This window comes from Oncorhynchus mykiss, chromosome 5 (genome assembly GCF_013265735.2).
Source record: "Oncorhynchus mykiss isolate Arlee chromosome 5, USDA_OmykA_1.1, whole genome shotgun sequence".
NCBI classification, from domain to species: domain Eukaryota; kingdom Metazoa; phylum Chordata; class Actinopteri; order Salmoniformes; family Salmonidae; genus Oncorhynchus; species Oncorhynchus mykiss.
In genome coordinates this window covers 14641480-14661782 of record NC_048569.1, presented here as the reverse complement: position 1 = coordinate 14661782, position 20303 = coordinate 14641480, and the positions used below count along the sequence as shown (strand labels likewise).

Here is a 20303-nt window from a genome sequence, read left to right as displayed (position 1 = left end):
CCAAGTTTATGCTGTTCTCTAGGTCTCCTAATGTTGACCTTAAGGACTTGCATATTTGCACTCCAAATGGAGCAAGGTTCTCACTATAAGTACTTGGGTATCTGGATTGATGACAAGTTGTCTATTGAAACACACATTGAAAACTTGACAAAGGAGCGGAGATCGACGATTGTTTTTTTATATAGAAATAAATCCTGCTTCAATTCTGAAAATAGAAGAAAGATTGTTCAAACAACGCTTCTCCCTGTAATAGACTATGATGACATTTATATGCACGCGCCTGTCACGTTCTGACCTCTATTTCTGTTGTTTTGTATTTATTTAGTATGGTCAGGGCGTGAGTTGGGTGGGCAGTCTATGTTTGTTTTTCTATGTTTTGGGGCATTTCTATGTTTTCGGCCTAGTATGGTTCTCAATCAGAGGCAGGTGTCATTAGTTGTCTCTGATTGAGAATCATACTTAGGTAGCCTGGGTTTCACTGTGTGTTTGTGGGTGATTGTTCCTGTCACTGTGTTTGTCGTCACAGGATAGGACTGTTTTGCGTTCTCACATTTCTTGTTTTCGTTAGTTTGTTCATGTGTAGTGATTTATTAAAATATGAATAACCACCACGCTGCGCTTTGGTCCGCTTCTCCTCCTCCTACAGACGAACGCCCTTACAGAATCACCCACCACAAAAGGACCAAGCGGCGTGGTAACGGGCAACAGCAACAGCAGCAGCAGGAGAAGGAACAGAGGCAGCAGCAGCAGGAACAGCAACAGCGAGATCAGGATTTTGGGACATGGGAGCAGAATCTGGACTACACAACTTGGGAGGAGATAGACAGGTGGGCGGTCGACCCAGGGAGAGTGCCGGAGCCCGCCTGGGATTCGATGGAACAGTGCGCGGAAGGTTACAGGAGAATGAGGTTGGCGAAGCAAGCGCGGACGGAAGCCCGAGACACCCCCAAAAATTTCTTGGGGGGGGGCACAGGGGGAGTGTGGCAGAGTCAGGAGTCAAACCTGAGCCAACTCCCCCCGTTTATCGTGAGGAGCTCAGAACCAGAGCTGGTGTTGGAGGTGAGCGAAGCAGAGACTGTGAAGGAGTTAATGGGGAAATTGGAGGAGAGTGATATGAGGGACTTGCTGGTTTGGTGCATGAGGCACGACATTCGCCCGACGGAGCGTGTCAGGGATTTAATGGCACCGGGGTCAGCTCTCCATACTCATCCTGAGGTGCGTGCGAGGGGTCTGGTGAAGACTGTGCCAGCCTCACGCACCAGGCCTCCTGTGCATCTCCCTAGCCTTGCACGTCCTGTGCCATCTCAGCACTACAGTGCTCCTAGCAGTGCTAACTGTGGCGGGCGTGGTGCTGGTCAGGCACCGTGTTATGCAGTTGTGCACACGGTGTCCCCAGTACGCGTGCTTAGCCCGGTGCGCTACATCCCAGCTCCCCACATCTGCCGGGCTAGGGTGAAGATCCAGCCAGGGCGGTTGGTGCCAGCCCTGCTCTCAAGATCTCCAGTACGCCTTCACGGCCCGGTCTATCCGTCACCACCTCCACGCACCAGCCCTCCGGTGGCAGCCCCCCGTACCAGGCTGTCTCTCCGGCCCATCCTTGCAGGGGCTCTCTCCTCTCCAGCGCTGCCGGAGTCTCCCGCCTCTCCGGCGCTACCAGAGCCTTCCTCCTCTCCAGCGCTGCCGGAGTCTCCCGCCTGTTCGGCGCTACGAGAGCTACTCAGTCCGGCGCTTCCAGAGCCTTCCTCCTCTCCAGCGCCGCCAGTGCCGCTCGTCAGCCCAGCGCCGCCAACGCCGCCCGTCTGCCCAGCGCCGCCAGTGCCGCCCGTCAGTCCGGCGGTTCCAGAGCCTTCCTCCTCTCCAGCGCCGCCAGTGCCGCCCGTCTGCCCAGCGCCGCCAGTGCCGCCCGTCTGCCCAGCGCCGCCAGTGCCGCCCGTCTGCCCAGCGCCGCCAGTGCCGCCCGTCTGCCCAGCGCCGCCAGTGCCGCCCGTCTGCCCAGCGCCGCCAGTGCCGCCCGTCTGCCCAGCGCCGCCAGTGCCGCCCGTCTGCCCAGCGCCGCCAGTGCTGCCCGTCTGCCCAGCGCCGCCAGTGCCGCCCGTCTGCCAGGAGCCGCCAGTGCCGCCCGTCTGCCAGGAGCCGCCAGTGCCGCCCGTCAGCCAGGAGCCGCCAGTGCCGCCCGTCAGCCAGGAGCCGCCAGTGCCGCCCGTCAGCCAGGGGCCGCCAGTGCCGCCCGTCAGCCAGGGGCCGCCAGTGCCGCCCGTCAGCCAGGGGCCGCCAGTGCCGCCAGTCAGCCAGGGGCCGCCAGTGCCGCCAGTCAGCCAGGGGCCGCCAGTCAGCCAGGGGCCGCCAGTGCCGCCAGTAAGCCAGGGGCCGCCAGTGCCGCCAGTAAGCCAGGGGCCGCCAGTCAGCCAGGGGCCGCCAGTGCCGCCAGTCAGCCAGGGGCCGCCAGTCAGCCAGGGGCCGCCAGTGCCGTCAGTCAGCCAGGGGCCGCCCGAGCAGCTGCCCCTCTGTCCAGAGCAGCTGTCGCCCCTCTGTCCCAAGCTGCTGCCGCCCCTCTGTCCCGAGCTGCTGCCGCTCTGTCCCGAGCAGCTGTCCCTCTGTCCCGAGCAGCTGCCCCTCTGTCCCGAGCAGCTGCCCCTCTGTCCCGAGCAGCTGCCGCCCCTCTGTCCCGAGCAGCTATCGCCCCTCTGTCCCGAGCTGCTATCGCCCCTCTGTCCCGAGCTGCTATCGCCCCTCTGTCCCGAGCTGCTATCGCCCCTCTGTCCCGAGCTGCTATCGCCCCTCTGTCCCGAGCTGCTATCGCCCCTCTGTCCCGAGCAGCTGCCCCTCTGTCCCGAGCAGTTGTCCCTCTGTCCCGAGCAGCTGCTTCACCTCTGTCCCGAGCTGCCCCTCTGTCCAGTGGGGTCATTGAGAGGGGTGGCCATGGTGAGTAAGCCAGGGAGGCGGACAATAAGGCGGACTAAGACAATGGTGAAGTGGGGTCCGCGTCCCGCGCCAGAGCCGCCACCGCGGACAGACGCCCACCCAGACCCTCCCCTATAGGTCAAGGTTTTGCGGCCGGAGTCCGCACCTTTGGGGGGGGGGTACTGTCACGTTCTGACCTCTATTTCTGTTGTTTTGTATTTATTTAGTATGGTCAGGGCGTGAGTTGGGTGGGCAGTCTGTTTATTTTTCTATGTTTTGGGGCATTTCTATGTTTTCGGCCTAGTATGGTTCTCAATCAGAGGCAGGTGTCATTAGTTGTCTCTGATTGAGAATCATACTTAGGTAGCCTGGGTTTCACTGTGTGTTTGTGGGTGATTGTTCCTGTCACTGTTTGTCGTCACAGGATAGGACTGTTTTGCGTTCTCACATTTCTTGTTTTCGTTAGTTTGTTCATGTGTAGTGATTTATTAAAATATGAATAACCACCACGCTGCGCTTTGGTCCGCTTCTCCTCCTCCTACAGACGAACGCCCTTACAGCGCCAGCCTGTTTTGAAACCATTGGACTCAGTATTCCATTCAGCAATACGTTTTATCACTGGGGATGGTTTTAGGACTAGTCATTGTATTCTTTACAAACATGTGGGATGGACCTCTGTTTGTAAGAAGAGAGCTGCACTCTTATTTACTTACATAGCAGTCTTGCAGAAACTTTCTCTGTACATTACTTAATTGAGACATATAAATTAGCAAACCCGGTCTCAGGGATGGATAACTCTGGAAATCCTTTGGTCTCCACAGAATTGGGAAAATCTGCTTTTAGTTTTTTTGCCCCTTTGATTGGAGACTTATGTTACAGAATATGATTGCTTTTCTTAAATATGTTTAATCTTGTGTATTGTGTTTTATTATAGTGTGTTTCATTTGTAATGAGGGCTGTTGTGTTTTATTTATAAACGTATACAGGACTCTTGTAAAATAGTTCTCAATGTGACTCCCTATTTACATAAAGGTTAATAAATAAGTATACTATGTTGTAGTGTCAACAAATTGCATATTTCCTTTCTCTGGACATTTTCAGAGGTTTCAAAAGCTATCCAAAACAAACAGCCCAACCTGAAAGTGTAAATTATCACTTAGCATCAGCTATGGAGGAGTGTCGGGCCACTCTGGGAATGTTCTGACAGAAACATCAACATCCCAAAAAATAATTAAGATGCACTTGGGTACTGAACCGTTGTCTATGACTCTGCCTTCCTCCCGAGCCATTCGGAGAGTTTGGTTGTTGTGGTTTCTATGCTACCTAGCTATAATGCTAAGTTAGCTAGCTAGCTAACAGTTACGTTAGCAGGCTAGCTATCCAACTTTTTAATAGTTGCTAACTATCTAGCTAATGCTGCTATGTTAGAACAACAAGCAATAATGTTTTACTCACCATACAGTTTCTGTGAAGCTATTGCCGATCATGTATAGGTTAAGTTTCACAGCACCTTTGTCGGTGATTTCATTATTGCAAAGACTGAAAGAGAGAACATTATGTAGTTTTACGGTCTTAAAAGTGCAATCTGCAATAGTTATTGCTGTTCAATGGACATTCCACTTGATATTGTCCTTACTTCAGGACTTGAACTTTGTGCAGATGTGGGAGCAGCACGTCCAGTTGTGTGTCAGTGAGGTGGCAGTCACTGAGGTTCAGCTCGGAAAGCCCTTCCGAGTGTTCTAGAACCAAGGCAAGTGTTGAACAGGCCCTCGAGTCTAAAGGGCTATGACTGAGGTCCACCTTCTTTTCTAGGGCTCTGGAGAGTAATGAAGCAAGCCTCACTGACCTGTCGCAATCTTCCACAAATATCAAGTGCAGGAGTTGCAGCAGAAGAGGTTTTCCAAAGCTATTGTGTAACAAAGTTGTTGGGGAATAATCAGAATTGGTTGGTAACATAGGTAAGATGTTTTATATTCATCATATGTTTGTAAGTTACTTCTCATCAGAATGTTATTTTTGTATAATACTGTGGCGGGGTTGCAGTATCTGTTCTATGTCAAGACTAAGTTGCTTGGGCCGGAGAGAGGGGAGAGGTCAAGCGTGTATCTCTTGGCTCCACAATGTCTGTGTGCCAGTCAGTGTGTCTCTGTGATCTTGTCAAGATAGGATGGATTTGATATATGCCTGTTGATATGGAGGATTTGTTTATGGTTCTGAGTTTGAGAAGAGAGCATAGTTTAGGAGACAAAGCTGAACGATAAATTATGCCTATGCTGTCTGGCTGTGTGTGTCTTTGCTATAAAGGATCTCAGTAACAATGTGTGAGGTACTGTCAGAGAATTCATTGATAGACACTGAATTGATCTGAGAATCACAGGGTTGTGATAGAGCTCATATAATTAAAGATGGACTTTGTGATAACTAACTCTGACTTGTGTGTGGTTTGCTCTCATGATTTGGTAAATAGAGGACATTTCCACGACAAAATCAAACAATGTCATTAGCCTACTGGATGTTCAAATGTAAAATTCACAAGATAACAGAATGGTTGTGTGCAATTGCCATTTACTGCAGGAGTAAACGTTGGATTCAGGAGAGGACATTATAAGTAGTCAGACAAATGTTAAAACAAGGAATCTTTCTTAAGACAGGCATCTCACCTCATATGAATCCTGTGCAAAACATGAAACAGCTCCTCTATTCCTTCATCCTCAACATGGCAGTCGTGTAGGATCAGCTCTGTGTCACCATCAGCTTCCTGGATGGCCGCGGAGATTACCCTACAGTCTCCAAAACTGAGGCTCAAAACAGTCTTCTCCTGCCCAAACAGGTCCATGGCAGAGGAGCAGGAGAGGTCCAGTTTGTGATGCAGCAGTGTCAGGAGTGCAGGTGCCACTCCTCTCCTCCTTCTCACTACTGCACAGGTATGGAGCAGCTCCAGCAATAGTTTCCTTTCGACCCTGCAAGGTAAGCAGAAATTGGTGGACAAGTACATTGGAACAGTATTCTACTACAGCTTGGTCTCTCCGACTACACAAAGGATAATACAATTTTTTGGTGGGGGTTACAGCCAATACCTATGATATGTTGCAAATGGTCTGGTTACTTCAGACAGAAACGAAAGTTGCATGTTCGAATTGCGTTGGGGACAAGGGCTTGGGTTAGTGAGGACTTGGCCGGCAGGGATTTGTCTCATCGCGCTGATAGTGATGTTAAGCTAACCTGCTTGCTAAAATTAGCATCAAATGCCGCCAAGACGTATGAAACTGTAAGACCGCTATTCCAACGCCACAGGACCATTTGTAACATTTCATATAAATTAAAGGAACACAAAAAAACATAATATAATGCAAATGGGTGTGCGACCAGGTTGTCTGTTCACGTCGCTCATAAGGAATGCTGATAGACAATTGGACAGTGACCTGAGCTCAGAGACTCTGTGTAGAAGAGTCAGAATGCTCTCCATTTCCTCCTTTGGAATGATGGTCAACAACAAGTTGAGTTTGACACCGTCACTGTAGTGCAGGGCAAAACGAAGCGCTTCACAGTCATCATGGTTCAAAACCAGGTTGTTCAGGTCGATCCAGTCATCTGATGACTTCACTAAACTGTTCACCAAGTGACCAGCACGTTGCTCATGTATTTCTCTCAGAGCTGTCCTCTCAAACTGGGAGCTTGTCCTGCAGACACAAAGGAATACGGTACCAAGTGATATAATTACTATAACAGGAAAACAACATTTTCATTGTTGGAATCATGCAACATATTCGATATCTTGTGTCACCCAGACCTTTGAAAGTGAACATTCTTCAGCAAAGGGAGGAGATACGGTATGTATTGGTCTCTGATTCTGCTCCTCCTGAGGTTGATGGTGATGGGTTGTGTGGTGGTCTTCAGCAGGTAGTGAAGCACATCCCAGTCCAGTGTACAGTTAGACAGATCACTACCCGACTTTTCCAGAAAGCATTGGGTCAGTTCCTCATCCTGAGCCTCATACACCACAACAGCCAGCTGCTGCCGAGTCTCCTTACTCAGTCTGTCGTGGAAACATAAACAAACCCATCTTTCAAAACAATAGCACACCTCACAAAACAAAAGTCCATATTTTTTCAAGTGTGAAGAAGATCTAGAAACTTGCCTGATAGTGAGTGGACCCTGATGACACAACAAGGTAGTGAGAAGGAAACCCTGGATTGGACAGTCTATCAGATTTAAGACCCTTACAGTCCAAACTCTAAGGAGTAAAGCTAAACCACTGAGCACTCTACACTGCACCCCTTCTTTTGGAATTGACCTAGACAAGACAAGAGTCAGCTCCTCAACGACCATTGGTCTTCGGCATGTCATTGACCTTGCCAATCTGGCCAGCTTTGCTGTTGACATTTCGTTTACCCTGGAAGTCAATACAAAAAAATGAGGACTTATTCTGCAAATCATGATCAAAATGCTTTTTTTTACCCCCACCATTCTACATTAAAATACCACTATCAAAATCATACTTAAGTTTGTGAAACTCCTTCACTTGCTTGAAGAGTAATGCAGCTCCTTGGAATGAGATACTATCTGGGATGAGACTGACGCTGAGTTTTTCTCCAGGGGCAGATTGGCCTAGGACTGCACCTACTGCCTTGCAGGTTACAGTGGGCAACCACCCTGACAATGTGATGGTGTAGTCTAGGGCCTGGAGGAGTGAGGAGGCTAGCTGTGCATCCCATTCTGAGCCGACAGGGAGTGCACCCCACAGAGACAGCTGGAACTGGTCATCACAGCTTAGAGAGCCCTTTCTCTCCGAGAGGTCTATGGACCAGACTGCAGGGGCTGACCGATAAACAGGAAGTAATGCGTGACAAACTTTTCTGCCTGTTTGAGTCTCGTAGTCTTTCCCATGTGAGAACAGATCTAACAGAAACAAGCACCTTTCTGGAGAGTCGTCTGAATGAGCAAACCCAAGAACTGACAACAGTTCCTCAACAGAGCTCTGTCCTGTCTCCGTGTTGTCCAGATCTCCATGATCAAGCAGGTGCAAAAGGAAGAATCTCTTTAGTCGCTCAGAAGTCAGTGTAGGCATCTTCACCTCTGTATCACTCTCATGTTGAGGAATAATCCTGCCAGAAAACAATGTGTTAGGCCATGAAAGGGTGGAACAACTATTATCACCTGCTGTATGTGTTTGAAAGGGACTGACCATTGACCTACCTCAGTTGTGAAATATATGGTAGGCACCGAAGAAAACTCTTTATTTTGCTTTTATCAGTTTCTAGCCAGCCCTTCAGTCTAACTGGTTTCTTCTCTGTTTGGAGTTTCAGCACCTCAAGTAGGATGGAGGCCTTGTCTGTACCGAGGTCAAGGACCCAGGCTGCAGGCTGAGCTGACTGAAAGACTGTCAACAATGATGGGAGAATTTGGCCCTCCAATTCAAGTTCAAACGACTTTGCAGAGGAGTATAAATCTAGCAGAAAATCACTCTGTTCGTCTTTGTTATCACTCGCAAAAGGGAAGTTTGAGTAGCTGCATACTGTCGACAGCATCCTCAGTGTCTCCTCTCCTGTCTCAAGCTGACGCTGCTTTGCAAAACAGAATAGTTTCAAAAGGCCTTCAATGGTTCCTTTAGTGTCATCATACTGGATCAGAATGCAGTCATTGAACCTGTTCACAGAGAACTTTTTTTTAATGACCACACTCCATTAGGACCTTTATGCTAAAGCTATAGACAATGAAAAGTGTTAGCCTGTAAATCGCATAAACAAAATGGGTTTCAATCACACAAATAACAAAACATAACTTGCCTTAGCTGTGAAATATAAGGCAAACAATGAATGAGGCTCATGTCACACTCATCATTTGACCACCACAGCTCCACTGGTTTCTTCACGTTTTGGAGTTTCATCACATCAAGGAGGACAGAGGCCTTCGTATCAGCAAAGTGTATGTACCAGACTGCAGGAAATGACTTGAAAACTGGCTGCAATGTTGGTAAAACTGCTACACCTTCATCATTCTCATATTTTCCTATATGTTGGTACAAACTCAAAATGAATTTGCTCTGTTCCTCTAAAGAATATGTGCTAGCCAGACAAAGCACTGCTTGCAGGTCCTCTACCCGTTTCAGTCCTGTCTCCATCTGGTACAGAGCCCCGTGCAGCAAAATATCCTGCTGGAATGACCTCACCTCCATTTTCCATGCCACTAATGATCGTCTCAGATCAACAGGTTCAACAAACCTAAAATAATGGTTTTATACAATGGTTATACAGTTATCATAATTATGTTTGAGCTCAGCTACATAATAAACAACCTACATAATGACCCTCCAGTACATTTAATGTACCCACCTGATAGCCTCAACGTTTGGCAAATGGTCAAATATGCTCTTTCCCAAGGAATTAGCTGCATGCAGTGAGTTGTCAACCAAATGTAGACAGAGTTTGACCTTCTCTGGTCTCTTGTGCTTCAGGACCTCTCCCACTCTCTCCCACACCTTTTGGTCCTGTTTCTCCATGACTCTTAAGTGAATTTCATATTCACACAGTCTTAGCAAGCCTTCAGAGTCACTCGGGTTCCCTGAGTGAAGAGCAGCTTTCCACACCTGACATTGTGTAGTGGGATCCAATCTATTAACACAAGTTATGTTACTGTAATTATCTAAAGGCAAGATGATAGTGTTCAAACCATGTTATGTACCATGTCAATGTGATACTTTCAGAATCTGTTAAAGTATTGATACAATATCTTACCAATTAGTATGAATATACTGTCTAAACTCTTCCAGCCAGAGCTGAGAGCCCTTCCAAAGCTACAAGCATAGTGGAAAGGATCACTGATAGCAGACTCACCTGAGACATTGAAGATTTTTCAAAGAGCCCAGAATCAGCCTTAATCCTGGATCAGAGAAAGTGCAGTCAATCAGGTACAGACAGACATTCTTGTTTGTGGACTGGTTGATCACATATGACACAGCACAGCACTGTTGAGGATCGAGATATTGTCCACTGAGATCAAGCTCATACTCCACTTTTTGTAGAAGGAGTGAACAGGCTTCGGGTGACTGGTGCTCATACAAGCACTGGCAAACGAAGAGGAGATCAGCATCCAACTCGGTATGGGACTCATCATGTCCGTGTAGTATTGCAGGCCCGAGGAAGGTGTCTATGACTTTCTCAAGGTATATGTCAGATATTTCCCTTATCTGGTCCTCTGGCACTACACAGTTAATCAATTCAGCAATGTCACTGGACAATAGTCCACAGAGGAAGGACACAATGTACTTCAAGTACTTTCCTTCTTCTGTCTGACACTGTTGAAGGACGGAGGTGATGTTTCCAGGTGTCATCAACAGAAAAAGAGCAGCCCAAAACTCCTGCATCGTGTTGTGGAGAAAAGCAAACGAATGGCCAGTTGACGATTCCTTTGCTGCACTGGATGACAAGAACGCATGTTGAACACTGTTGTCCTTGCAATCCATTTCTGTCAAGTTTACGGTTTTCGCAAGTAAAGCTTGGAAAGAGTTTATAGCTAGAAACTTGATGTTCCCCATATTGTCATGAATGTACTTATCCAGATACTCAACATTTTGGTCACCATGTCTTTTCATGCAATGACGAAAGATCCGCACATACATTTCTGTTATGGTGCATGGGTGGTTTTTAGCCTCACAGGGACTAAATGAAATACAAGCAGTCACTATGAAAGCGTACATTGGGACATGGCATAGACTGAATAGTGCGTCGTTGCTCGTAACACTACAAACATAGTCATCCTCAGTGCCTAACATCCACTTTAAGTAAGCATGGATGGACTCATTGTTGAATCCTTGGACCTCCACTCTGTAAGACGGCCAGTCAGATAAAAACTCGCAGTCTTCTGCCTCTGGTCTGCACGTGGTCAGAATCTTGGCATCACACAGAAGTTCTTTTGCCAAAATGTTATTTAGCACGGGGTTGCCAATCACATCCATGATCCCATCAAACACAAAGATAACATTTTCTGAATTATTTTGAATATCACACAGCACCACATCCTCTGTGCCTTCCTCTGGCTTTAGGTATCTTTCAAACAGCAGAGACCTCAAGGATGAGGGCTGTGAAGAGTGAGACATTGATGTCATCGAAGGCTCATCAAAGTAAAACATATAACTCTCTTGAGGATTCTCATTCTCTGCCCAGATATTTAAAACTTGCTGGACAACAGTTGTCTTTCCAATGCCAGGTTTACCAACAAGTAGAATCTTTTTCTCACTGCTTTCCAGTAAGTGACCAGGGGACAGTTTTCCCTTGTCTCTTGGAATGTAAGTCTTAAGTTTCTTAGAGCGTGCTTTTTTGTACTTGCTTTTAGTTTTGGACAGCTCACTCGAGTCGGTGTCCAAAACGACAGGAATGTAAGTAAAGGGTTTGAATTTTGCCTTGTCTTTGAGGAAATGCATGTGCTGGTCCCATTTTGCATGAAGAAACTCAACGGCTTTCGTTCGCAGCTGCCTTTTGTACCTCTCACAAGGCCCTGATTCTGGAGAGAAAACAGACAAGAATAATGAGAAAACACTAACATTTCCTTACATTTTCCTTACAATGACTACTTCAACCTTGTGATGCTACAAACTTGTTGGATGCATTTGCAGTTTGTTTTGGTTGTGTTTCAGATTATTTGAATGAAATGAATGGTAAACTATGTATTGTGTCATTTTGGAATCACTTATTGTAAATAAGAATGTAATATTTCTAACACTTCTACATTAATGTGGATGCTACCATGACTACGGATAATCCTGAATGAATCGTGAATAATGATGTGTGAAAGTTAGAGGGTCAAAGATCATACCCCAAGACATGCTAACCTACCCTGTAATCTCAACTCTATTGTCGTATACTAGCAGCTGGATCACGTTACGTACCAGAGACGAGGCCACTCTGTAAATCTGGGTCATCCGTAAACGAAAAGCAGCTGATCCATTGATGTAAATCTGGGTGGCGAGGTTGATTCTGGGTAGGGTTTGTTCTTGGTAAGGTTTGGTTCCTTGTGTTGTACAATATTTTTAACAGTTCATAGCTGGCATATTCCCCTTTCTTGATAATCATGTCCAGCATCTTTCTGGTTTTGACAGACCTCTTTTTATGGGATTTAATTTCTCTAACTTGTTTTTCGCTGAAGATGTTATTCTTTCGCAACTCATCAACGACCAAGGAGGGTTTCTGGAGGTGACCCTCAAGAAGAGCTCTGCCATTTTGGACATACTCAAAAGCAGACTGCTGTGTGCTTGCCATGTTGTGGGTTCCCTTACAGCTTCATAGCTGTAAACTTTGTCTGCCGTCGTACCTGTAAAATACAGTGTCAGACATAATGTTATGAAGCTACATCAAAAGAAAATCCCTGTCTATCTACAAAGCCTATGTTTTTGCAGTCCATGTGAAGCTGATATGAAAAATGAATTAACATGTCGAATTTGTGCAGGGCGCCAAATTCAAACCAACAAAAATCTCATAATTAAAATTCCTCAAGCATACAAGTATTTTACACCATTTAAAGATAAAATCCTTGTTAATCCAGCCACAGTGTCTAATTTCAAAAAGGATTTACAGCGAAAGCACCACAAACGATTATGTTAGGTTACCACCAAGCCACAGAAAAACACAGCCATTTTTCCAGCCAGAGAGGAGTCACAAAAAGCAGAAATAGAGATAAAATGAATCACTAACCTTTGATGATCTTCATCAGATGACACTCATAGGACTTCATGTTACACAATACATGTATGTTTTGTTTGATAAAGTTCATATTTATATAAAAAAATCAGAGTTTACATTGGCGCGTTACGTTCAGTAGTTCTAAAGCATGCGGTGATTGTGCAGAGAGCCACATCAATTTACAGAAATACTCATAATAAACATTGATAAAGATACGACAATTATACATGGAACTTTAGATAAACTTCACCTTAATGCAACCGCTGTGTCAGATTTCAAAAAAACTTTACGGAGAAAGCAAACCATGCAATAATCTGAGTACAGCCTTTAGACAACAAAGCTGCCAAAAAGATACCCGCCATATTGGGTAGTCAACATTACTCAGAAATAGCATTTTAAATATTCACTTACCTTTGATGATCTTCATTAGAATGCATTCCCAGGAATCCCAGTTCTACCATAAATGTTTGATTTGTTCGATAATGTCCATCAGTTATGTCCAAATATCTTCTTTTGTTAGGGCATTTGGTAAACAAATCCAAAAGCGTGTTCAGGTTGCGCCGAACGTTGGACGAAAAGTTCAAAAAGTTCCGTTACAGCCCGTAGAAACATGCCAAACTAAGTATGGAATCAATCTTTAGGATGTTTTAAACATACAACTTCATTAATGTTCCAACTGGACAATTCCTTTGTCTATGCAAATGAAGTGGAACGTAGCTACCTTTCACGTGAGCGCGCCAAACTGAGGCTGTGGCACTCTGCCAGACCACTCACTCAAAGAGCTCTTATGAGCCCCTTAAGAGTAGAATCCTCAAAACAGGTTCTAAATACTGTTGACATCTAGTGGAAGCCTTGGGAAGTGAAACATAACTAATAGCCCACTGTATCTTCAATGGGGGCTGAGTTGAAAAACTACAAACCTCAAATTTCCCACTTCCTGGTTGGATTTTTTTCTCAGGTTTTTGCCTGCCATGAGTTTGGTTATACTCACAGACATCATTCAAACAGTTTTAGAAACTTCAGAGTGTTTTCTATCCAATACTAATAATAATATGCATATATTAGCATCTGGGACAGAGTAGGAGGCAGTTCACTCTGGGCACGCTATTCATCCAAAAGTGAAAATGCTGCCCCCTATCCCAAAAAGGTTAAGAACACCTACTCTTCTATTGTCTGACCAGGTGAATCCAGGTGAAACCTATGAACCCGTATTGATGTCACCTGTTAAAACCACTTCAATCAATGTAGATGACGGGGAGACAGAAGGATCTTTAAGCCTTGAGAGAATGGAGACATTGTATGTATTAGAGGTCGACCGATTAATCGGAATGGCCGATTAATTAGGGCCGAAATCAAGTTTTCATAACAATCGGAAATGGGTATTTTTGGGCGCCAATTTTTAAATATTTTTTATACCTTTATTTAACTAGGCAAGTGAGTTATAAACACATTCTTATTTTCAATGACGGCCTAGGAACGGTGGGTTAACTGCCTTGTTCAGGGGCAGAACGACAGAGTTTCACCTTGTCAACTCAGGGGAACCAATCTTGCAACCTTACAGTTAACTAGTCCAACGCTATAACCACCTGCCTCTCGTTGCACTCCACGAGGAGACTGCCTGTTACGCAAATGCAGTAAGCCAAGGTAAGTTGCTAGCTAGCATTAAACTTACCTTATAAAAAACAATCAATCATAATCACTAGTTATAACTACACATGGTTGATTATATTACTAGTTTATCTAGCATGTCCTGCGTTGCATATAATCGATGCAATGCTGGGGGATGATTTAACAAAAGCGCATTTGCAAAAAAAGCACAATCGTTGGACGACTGTACCTAACCATAAACACCAATGCCTTTCTTAAAATCAATACACAGAAGTATATATTTTTAAACCTGCATATTTAGCTAAAAGAAATCCAGGTTAGCAGGCAATATTAACCAGGTGAAATTGTGTCACTTCTCTTGCGTTCATTGCACGCAGAGTCAGGGTATATGCAACAGTTTGGGCCGCCTGGCTCATTGCGAACTAATTTGCCCGAATTTTACGTAATTATGACATAACATTGAAGGTTGTGCAATGTAACAAGAATATTTAGACTTAGGGATGCCACCCGTTAGATAAAATACAGAACGGTCCCGTATTTCACTGAAATAACAAAGTTTTGTTTTCAAAATGATAGTTCGACCATATTAATGACCAACGGCTCCTATTTCTGTGTGTTATTATGTTATAATTAAGTCTTATGATTTGATAGAGCAGTCTGACTGAGTGTTGGTAGGCAGCAGCAGGCTCGTAAGCATTCATTCTAACAGCACTTTTGTGCGTTTTGCCAGCAGCTCTTCGCAAGCACATATTGCACTTTTACTTCTCCAACACTTTGTTTTTGCATTATTTAAACCAAATTGAACAAGTTTCATTATTTATTTGAGGCTAAATGCATTTTTATTTATGTATTATATTAAGTTAAAATAAGTGTTCATTCAGTATTGTTGTAATTGTCATTATTACAAAAAAAATAAAATTAAAGTCTGTATTGCCCAGCGACACTCCCGAAACCTGAAGGATCTGGAGAAGGTCTGTATGGAGGAGTGGGCCAAAATCCCTGCTGCAGTGTGTGCAATCCTGGTCAAGAACTACAGGAAACTTATGATCTCTGTAATTGCAAGCAAAGGTTTCTGTACCAAATATTAAGTTATGCTTTTCTGATGTATCAAATACTTATGTAATGCAATAAAATGCAAATGAATTACTTAAAAATTATACAATGTGATTTTCTCGATTGTTTTTGAAAATTCCATCTCTCACAGTTGAAGTGTACCTATGATAAAAATTACAGACCTCTACATGCTTTGTAAGTAGGAAAACCTGCAAAATCGGCAGTGTATCAAATATCTGTTCTCCCCACTGTACGTGCAGTCCCTGTGGGGATGACGTCCTCAATGCACTTATTGATAAAACCAGTGACTGATGTGGTGTATTCCTCAATGTCATCGGAAGAATCCCGGAACATGTTCCATTCTGTGATAGCAAAGCAGTCCTATAGTTTAGCATCTGCTTCATCTGACCATTTTTTTAATAGACCGAGTAACTGGTGCTTCCTGCTTTAATTTTTGCTTGTAAGCAGGAATCAGGAGGATAGAGTTGTGGTCGGATTTACCAAATGGAGGGCGAGGGAGAGCTTTGTACGCGTCTCTGTGTGTGGAGAACAGGTGATCAAGAATATTTTTCCCTCTGGTTGCACATTTAACATGTTGATAGATTTGGAAGAACTGATTTAAGTTTCCCTGCATTAAAGTCTCTGGCCACTAGGAGCGCCACCTCTGGGTGAGTGGTTTCCTGTTTGCTTATTTCCTTATACAGCTGACTGAGTGCGGTCTTAGTGCCAGCATCTGTCTGTGGTGGAAAATAAACAGCCACGAAAAGTATAGCTGAGAACTCTCTAGGCAAGTAGTGTGGCCTGCAGTTTATTACAATATATTCTACTTCAGGCAAGCAAAATCTAGAGACTTCCTTAGATTTCGTGCACCAGCTGTTGTTTGCAAATATGGTCCGACTGCATGGTCGGAACTAGAAGCACAAACATTTCGCTACACTCGCATTAACATCTATTAACCATGTGTATGTGACCAATCAAATTTGATTTGCAGTTGTAGGTCACAAGCATTGTAACTGTGGCATCACCCGGGAGAGATCCTCATTTTGTTCACGGTGCAGATTGGAGTTTGGTTTAGTAAGGGTCTAGGACTAAGGCGATTGGATGCGCGTTTGTAAAGAATCCCCCCTCATGATTGGAGTGGAGACACTTCAGACTGGTCAGGTAAATTTGTTCTCCACACTGATCAAAGTTTATTGACACTGCCACCAACCATTAACATTAGCATTTTCTAACCAAAACACAATTTAATTCAATGTCCCCCAGTTTGCATACTCTGAATTTCATGTCCAAATAATCTCTAAGTAACTTCAATCCAAGTCATCAAGTTTTGAGTATTGAACTTTAAAAGAATGCCTAGAAGGCCAGCATCCCAGAGTCGCCTCTTTACTTTTGACGTTGAGACCGGAGTTTTGCCGGTACTATTTAATGAAGCTGCCAGTTGAGGCGTCTGTTTCTCAAACTAGACACTAATGTACTTGTCCTCTTGCTCAGTTGTGCACCGGGGCCCCCCACTCCTCTTTCTATTCTGGTTAGAGCCAGTTTGCTCTGTTATGTGACGGGAATAGTACAAAGCGTTGTATGAGATCTTCAGTTTCTTGGCAATTTCTCACATGTAATAGCCTTCATTTCTCAGAACAAGAATAGACTGACGAGTTTCAGAAGAAAGTTCTTGGTTTCTGTCCATTTTGAGCCTGTAATCGAACCCACAAATGCTGATGCTCCAGATACCCAACTAGTCTAAAGGCCAGTTTTATTGCTTTTTTAAATCAGCCCAACCCTTTTCAGCTGTGCTAACATAATTGCAAAAGGGTTTTCTAATGATCAATTAGCCTTTTAAAATGATCAACTTGGATTAGCTAACACAACGTGTGGTTGCTGATAATGGGCCTCTGTACGCCTATGTAGATATCCATTTTTTTTTTTTTATCTGCCATTTCCAGCTACAATAGTAATATATATCACCATGACCTACTGCTGCTTATCAGGAATTGAACAGGCTGTGAGTGAACAAGTAGGTGAGTGAATGCCATAATATGACATTTGAAATATATCTATTCCTTTGAAACTCGTGGTTGTAATGTTTACTGTTAATTTTATATTGTTTATTTAAATTTAGTTTATTATCTATTTCAGTTGCTTTAAATAAAGCCATTTGAATTGAATGGTGGAAAGGATGAGGGCTGGAGGGGTGTGTGGGCGTTGAGAGCACTGGTTGAACGAGTGCTACAGCAGAGGTAGCTGTGTCGCAGAGCGGCACGCACGTCGTGACAACTTTTTACCAGTTGTAGGTAGTCTATTTAGATTTTTCATAAAACATATTAACGCGCTAGAACTGATAACGGCGACAAAGCATTGGAAAACGACTTTAGGCGCACTACATCTCGTTAGATAAATTCTCTCTGAGGTGGTTTAAAGTGAACTGCATTCTAATTTCGACTTTTCAAGGAAAGGGTTTTACTTATACTCAGTTCTAGGGTCTAGAGCGCATCGCGAGTAGAAATGTGAAATTGAAGTTATGGAACTCCCTCGCGTGCTTGTGTTATGGGAAAAAGTCCACAATGAAAATTACATTAAATGTGGAGAATGATAGGCTACATTTGCATATATTGGCCATCAAGTAGGCTATTAATTTCTATGCCATGGCAGGCTACTGTAGCCTACCATTTGATACAATAAATATATTGAAATATCGATATAAATATCGATATCACTGGAGTCATTGCAAATCAATTTGTGCCACTTGTGTAGCCTACATGGAGCTGGCACATGGATTTAAAAGCCATATACCACACTTCCTCGGGCCTTATTACTTAATCATAGCTGTCAAAACAAGTCAAATCGAAATCCATTGATGGAAAATTATCTGGAATAATTATTATTGACATTAAACTGAATTTTGCTTCTTAGTCTACGTCATTAAAAATTGACGTCGATATTACTTTTTTATTAACTCATAACTTTATGGGGGGGGAAAATGTTATTGGATAAATGTTGCAACTCCTCTCTTGCGTCACAAAAAAAAACGTTTTCAGCCCTTGGCGGGTTTTCAGAGGCCCCTGGGTTAGAAATTGTGCCTAGACCTGGTAAACCATGCCCACTTCCCCACAACTAACGTTGGGCGTGCAATGTTCATACCGGTTTTCAGTTTCCCTTTTAGGTTGACTAACCGCCATGGTTTTTTCTCACTATTAAGGCATGTCAAACATATTAGCTGGTAATATCAGGACTTTGAGTCGAGTGCAAACTCTTATGCACGCGATTTACCTCGATATGAAATCAATCCATTAAAGTGAAATGAGAGTTCTTAACGTTACTTGGATACACGTCTTTCAAGTAAATCCCCCTTGCTCTCTTACAATGAAACTACAAACAAAGTTCAACCATTTCATCTCCATCAGTTCACGGAATATAAAATAAAAGTGATGGCGTTGACATTACTGTAAGTCGGCTGAAAACAACTTAGCTAGGTATCAATGATAGATCTTGCCTACCTTTTATGCTCAGGTTGTCCTGTCATCAGAATTCAGTGTAAAGCCATTTAGATATCATAGCCTCAGTATCCTCCGTATAGGTTATGTTACTGTAGCCCTAGCCTTCTCCGAGCTGCCAACTCTCAAGCATTGGCCGGGAGACACACGTCTTATCTCACGCATTGAAAATTACTGCTTTTATTTTTCTAATTAGTCCATTATAGTCAGCGTATTAACTTTTCAACTGTGCTCTAAATCGTTCTGAAATCGGAACATCTTCGCCTGCTATTTAACATCAGGGCTCTGTCATTGGCCAGTCGTGCCATCACGTATTTAAAGAAACGCCCCTTAAGATTAGAGCGGCATTTTTTAAATGTTGTATTTTTTTTATTTAACAGTAACACGTAAAACACGAAAAACAGAGGAATTACACAAAGAAATATGGAAGACAAAAACATAAGAATAATACAAATCCACATTATATCAAATCAAATTTACTTGATTTATTTTGCTCCTTTGCGCCCCAGTATTTCTACTTGCACACTCATCTTCTGCACATGTATCACTCCAGTGGTTAATTGCTATATTGTAATTATTTAGCCGCTATGGCCTATTCATTGCCTTATACCTACCTCCCTTATCTTACCTCATTTGCACACACTGTATATATACTTTTTTCTACCGTATTATTGACTATATGTTTGTTATTCCATGTGGAACTCTGTGTTGTTGTTTGTGTGGCACTGCTTTCCTTTATCTTGGCCAGGTCGCAGTTGTAAATGAGAACTTGTTCTCAACTAGCCTACCTGGTTAAATAAAGGTGAAATGTAAAAAAAATAAGTGAAAAAAATAGACATGTAGTGAATACATTTTTTTGTAATACGTTTTAATGATTCTAAATCGTTTTTCAAATCAGAAGAACATTTTTTTTAAAGGCTTTTTCTACATACATTTTGATTTGTGTTTTCCTAATAAAATAAAGAGATTTATGACATACTGACATTCAATTGTGGAATCAGTGTATTAAAATAATATGTCAAACTTAGATATTTCAATGGTTGTATGCATTTTCCTGACAATAGATAGTTTTACATCAGTCCAGAACAGCTCACTATGTAAACAATTACAGAGTAAGTGTTCAATAGATTCCGTTTCTAGTTCACAAAAACTGCATTCTATGTTAACATCAGGTATATATTTAGAAATCAAGCTATTACACAAGTATAATCTATGGATAATCTTAAAGGAGATCTCCTTTACTTTATTGGTCACCATAAATGTGTGTGGAGTGAGCCAAGCACGGCGCCAGTTTACATCAAACGATGATGCCCAAAAAAATATAGCAGAAGGAATAGAATGTCTGTAGAAAATATCCCTTACTAAACGATTGTTGAATTTCTTATCTAGTAAACCTATGCCATTCACCTGGATATCACTTACAATAGGAGATGTTCCAAAATAAGCATTATTCTGAAGTAAAGATTTTCTCACTAGGTATAATTTTCCTTGCTTGAAACCTCAAAGTTGTAACTTTACATAAATGCTCTCCACATCAATAGATTTACACAAATACTAACTAATTAGCTGACAATGACAA

General features: G+C 43.4%; 1 protein-coding gene across 4 annotated transcripts in view; it reads right to left on the bottom strand.

Annotated features, from left to right (window-relative positions):
• LOC110523269 overlaps window positions 1–19010 on the bottom strand; it is a 29237-nt gene extending 10227 nt beyond the window's left edge. The window contains exons 1-13 of one of the 4 annotated variants that reach the window (XM_036976866.1): window positions 18728–19010; window positions 11786–12207; window positions 9735–11400; window positions 9234–9512; window positions 8688–9122; window positions 8098–8547; window positions 7401–8006; window positions 7040–7294; window positions 6692–6937; window positions 6324–6581; window positions 5562–5861; window positions 4538–4807; window positions 4357–4440 (exon numbers count right to left, since the gene is read on the bottom strand). In XM_036976866.1, the coding sequence (XP_036832761.1) occupies window positions 4357–4440; window positions 4538–4807; window positions 5562–5861; window positions 6324–6581; window positions 6692–6937; window positions 7040–7294; window positions 7401–8006; window positions 8098–8547; window positions 8688–9122; window positions 9234–9512; window positions 9735–11400; window positions 11786–12155 (5219 nt within the window). In that variant the 5' untranslated portion in view covers window positions 12156–12207; window positions 18728–19010. Of the gene's footprint in view, window positions 1–4356; window positions 4441–4537; window positions 4808–5561; window positions 5862–6323; window positions 6582–6691; window positions 7295–7400; window positions 8007–8097; window positions 8548–8687; window positions 9123–9233; window positions 9513–9734; window positions 11401–11785; window positions 12208–18727 lie in introns of all 4 variants that reach the window. The other 3 variants (XM_021601817.2, XM_021601818.2, XM_036976867.1) reach the window with 3 other exon arrangements.
• Window positions 19011–20303: the final 1293 nt, after the last annotated feature.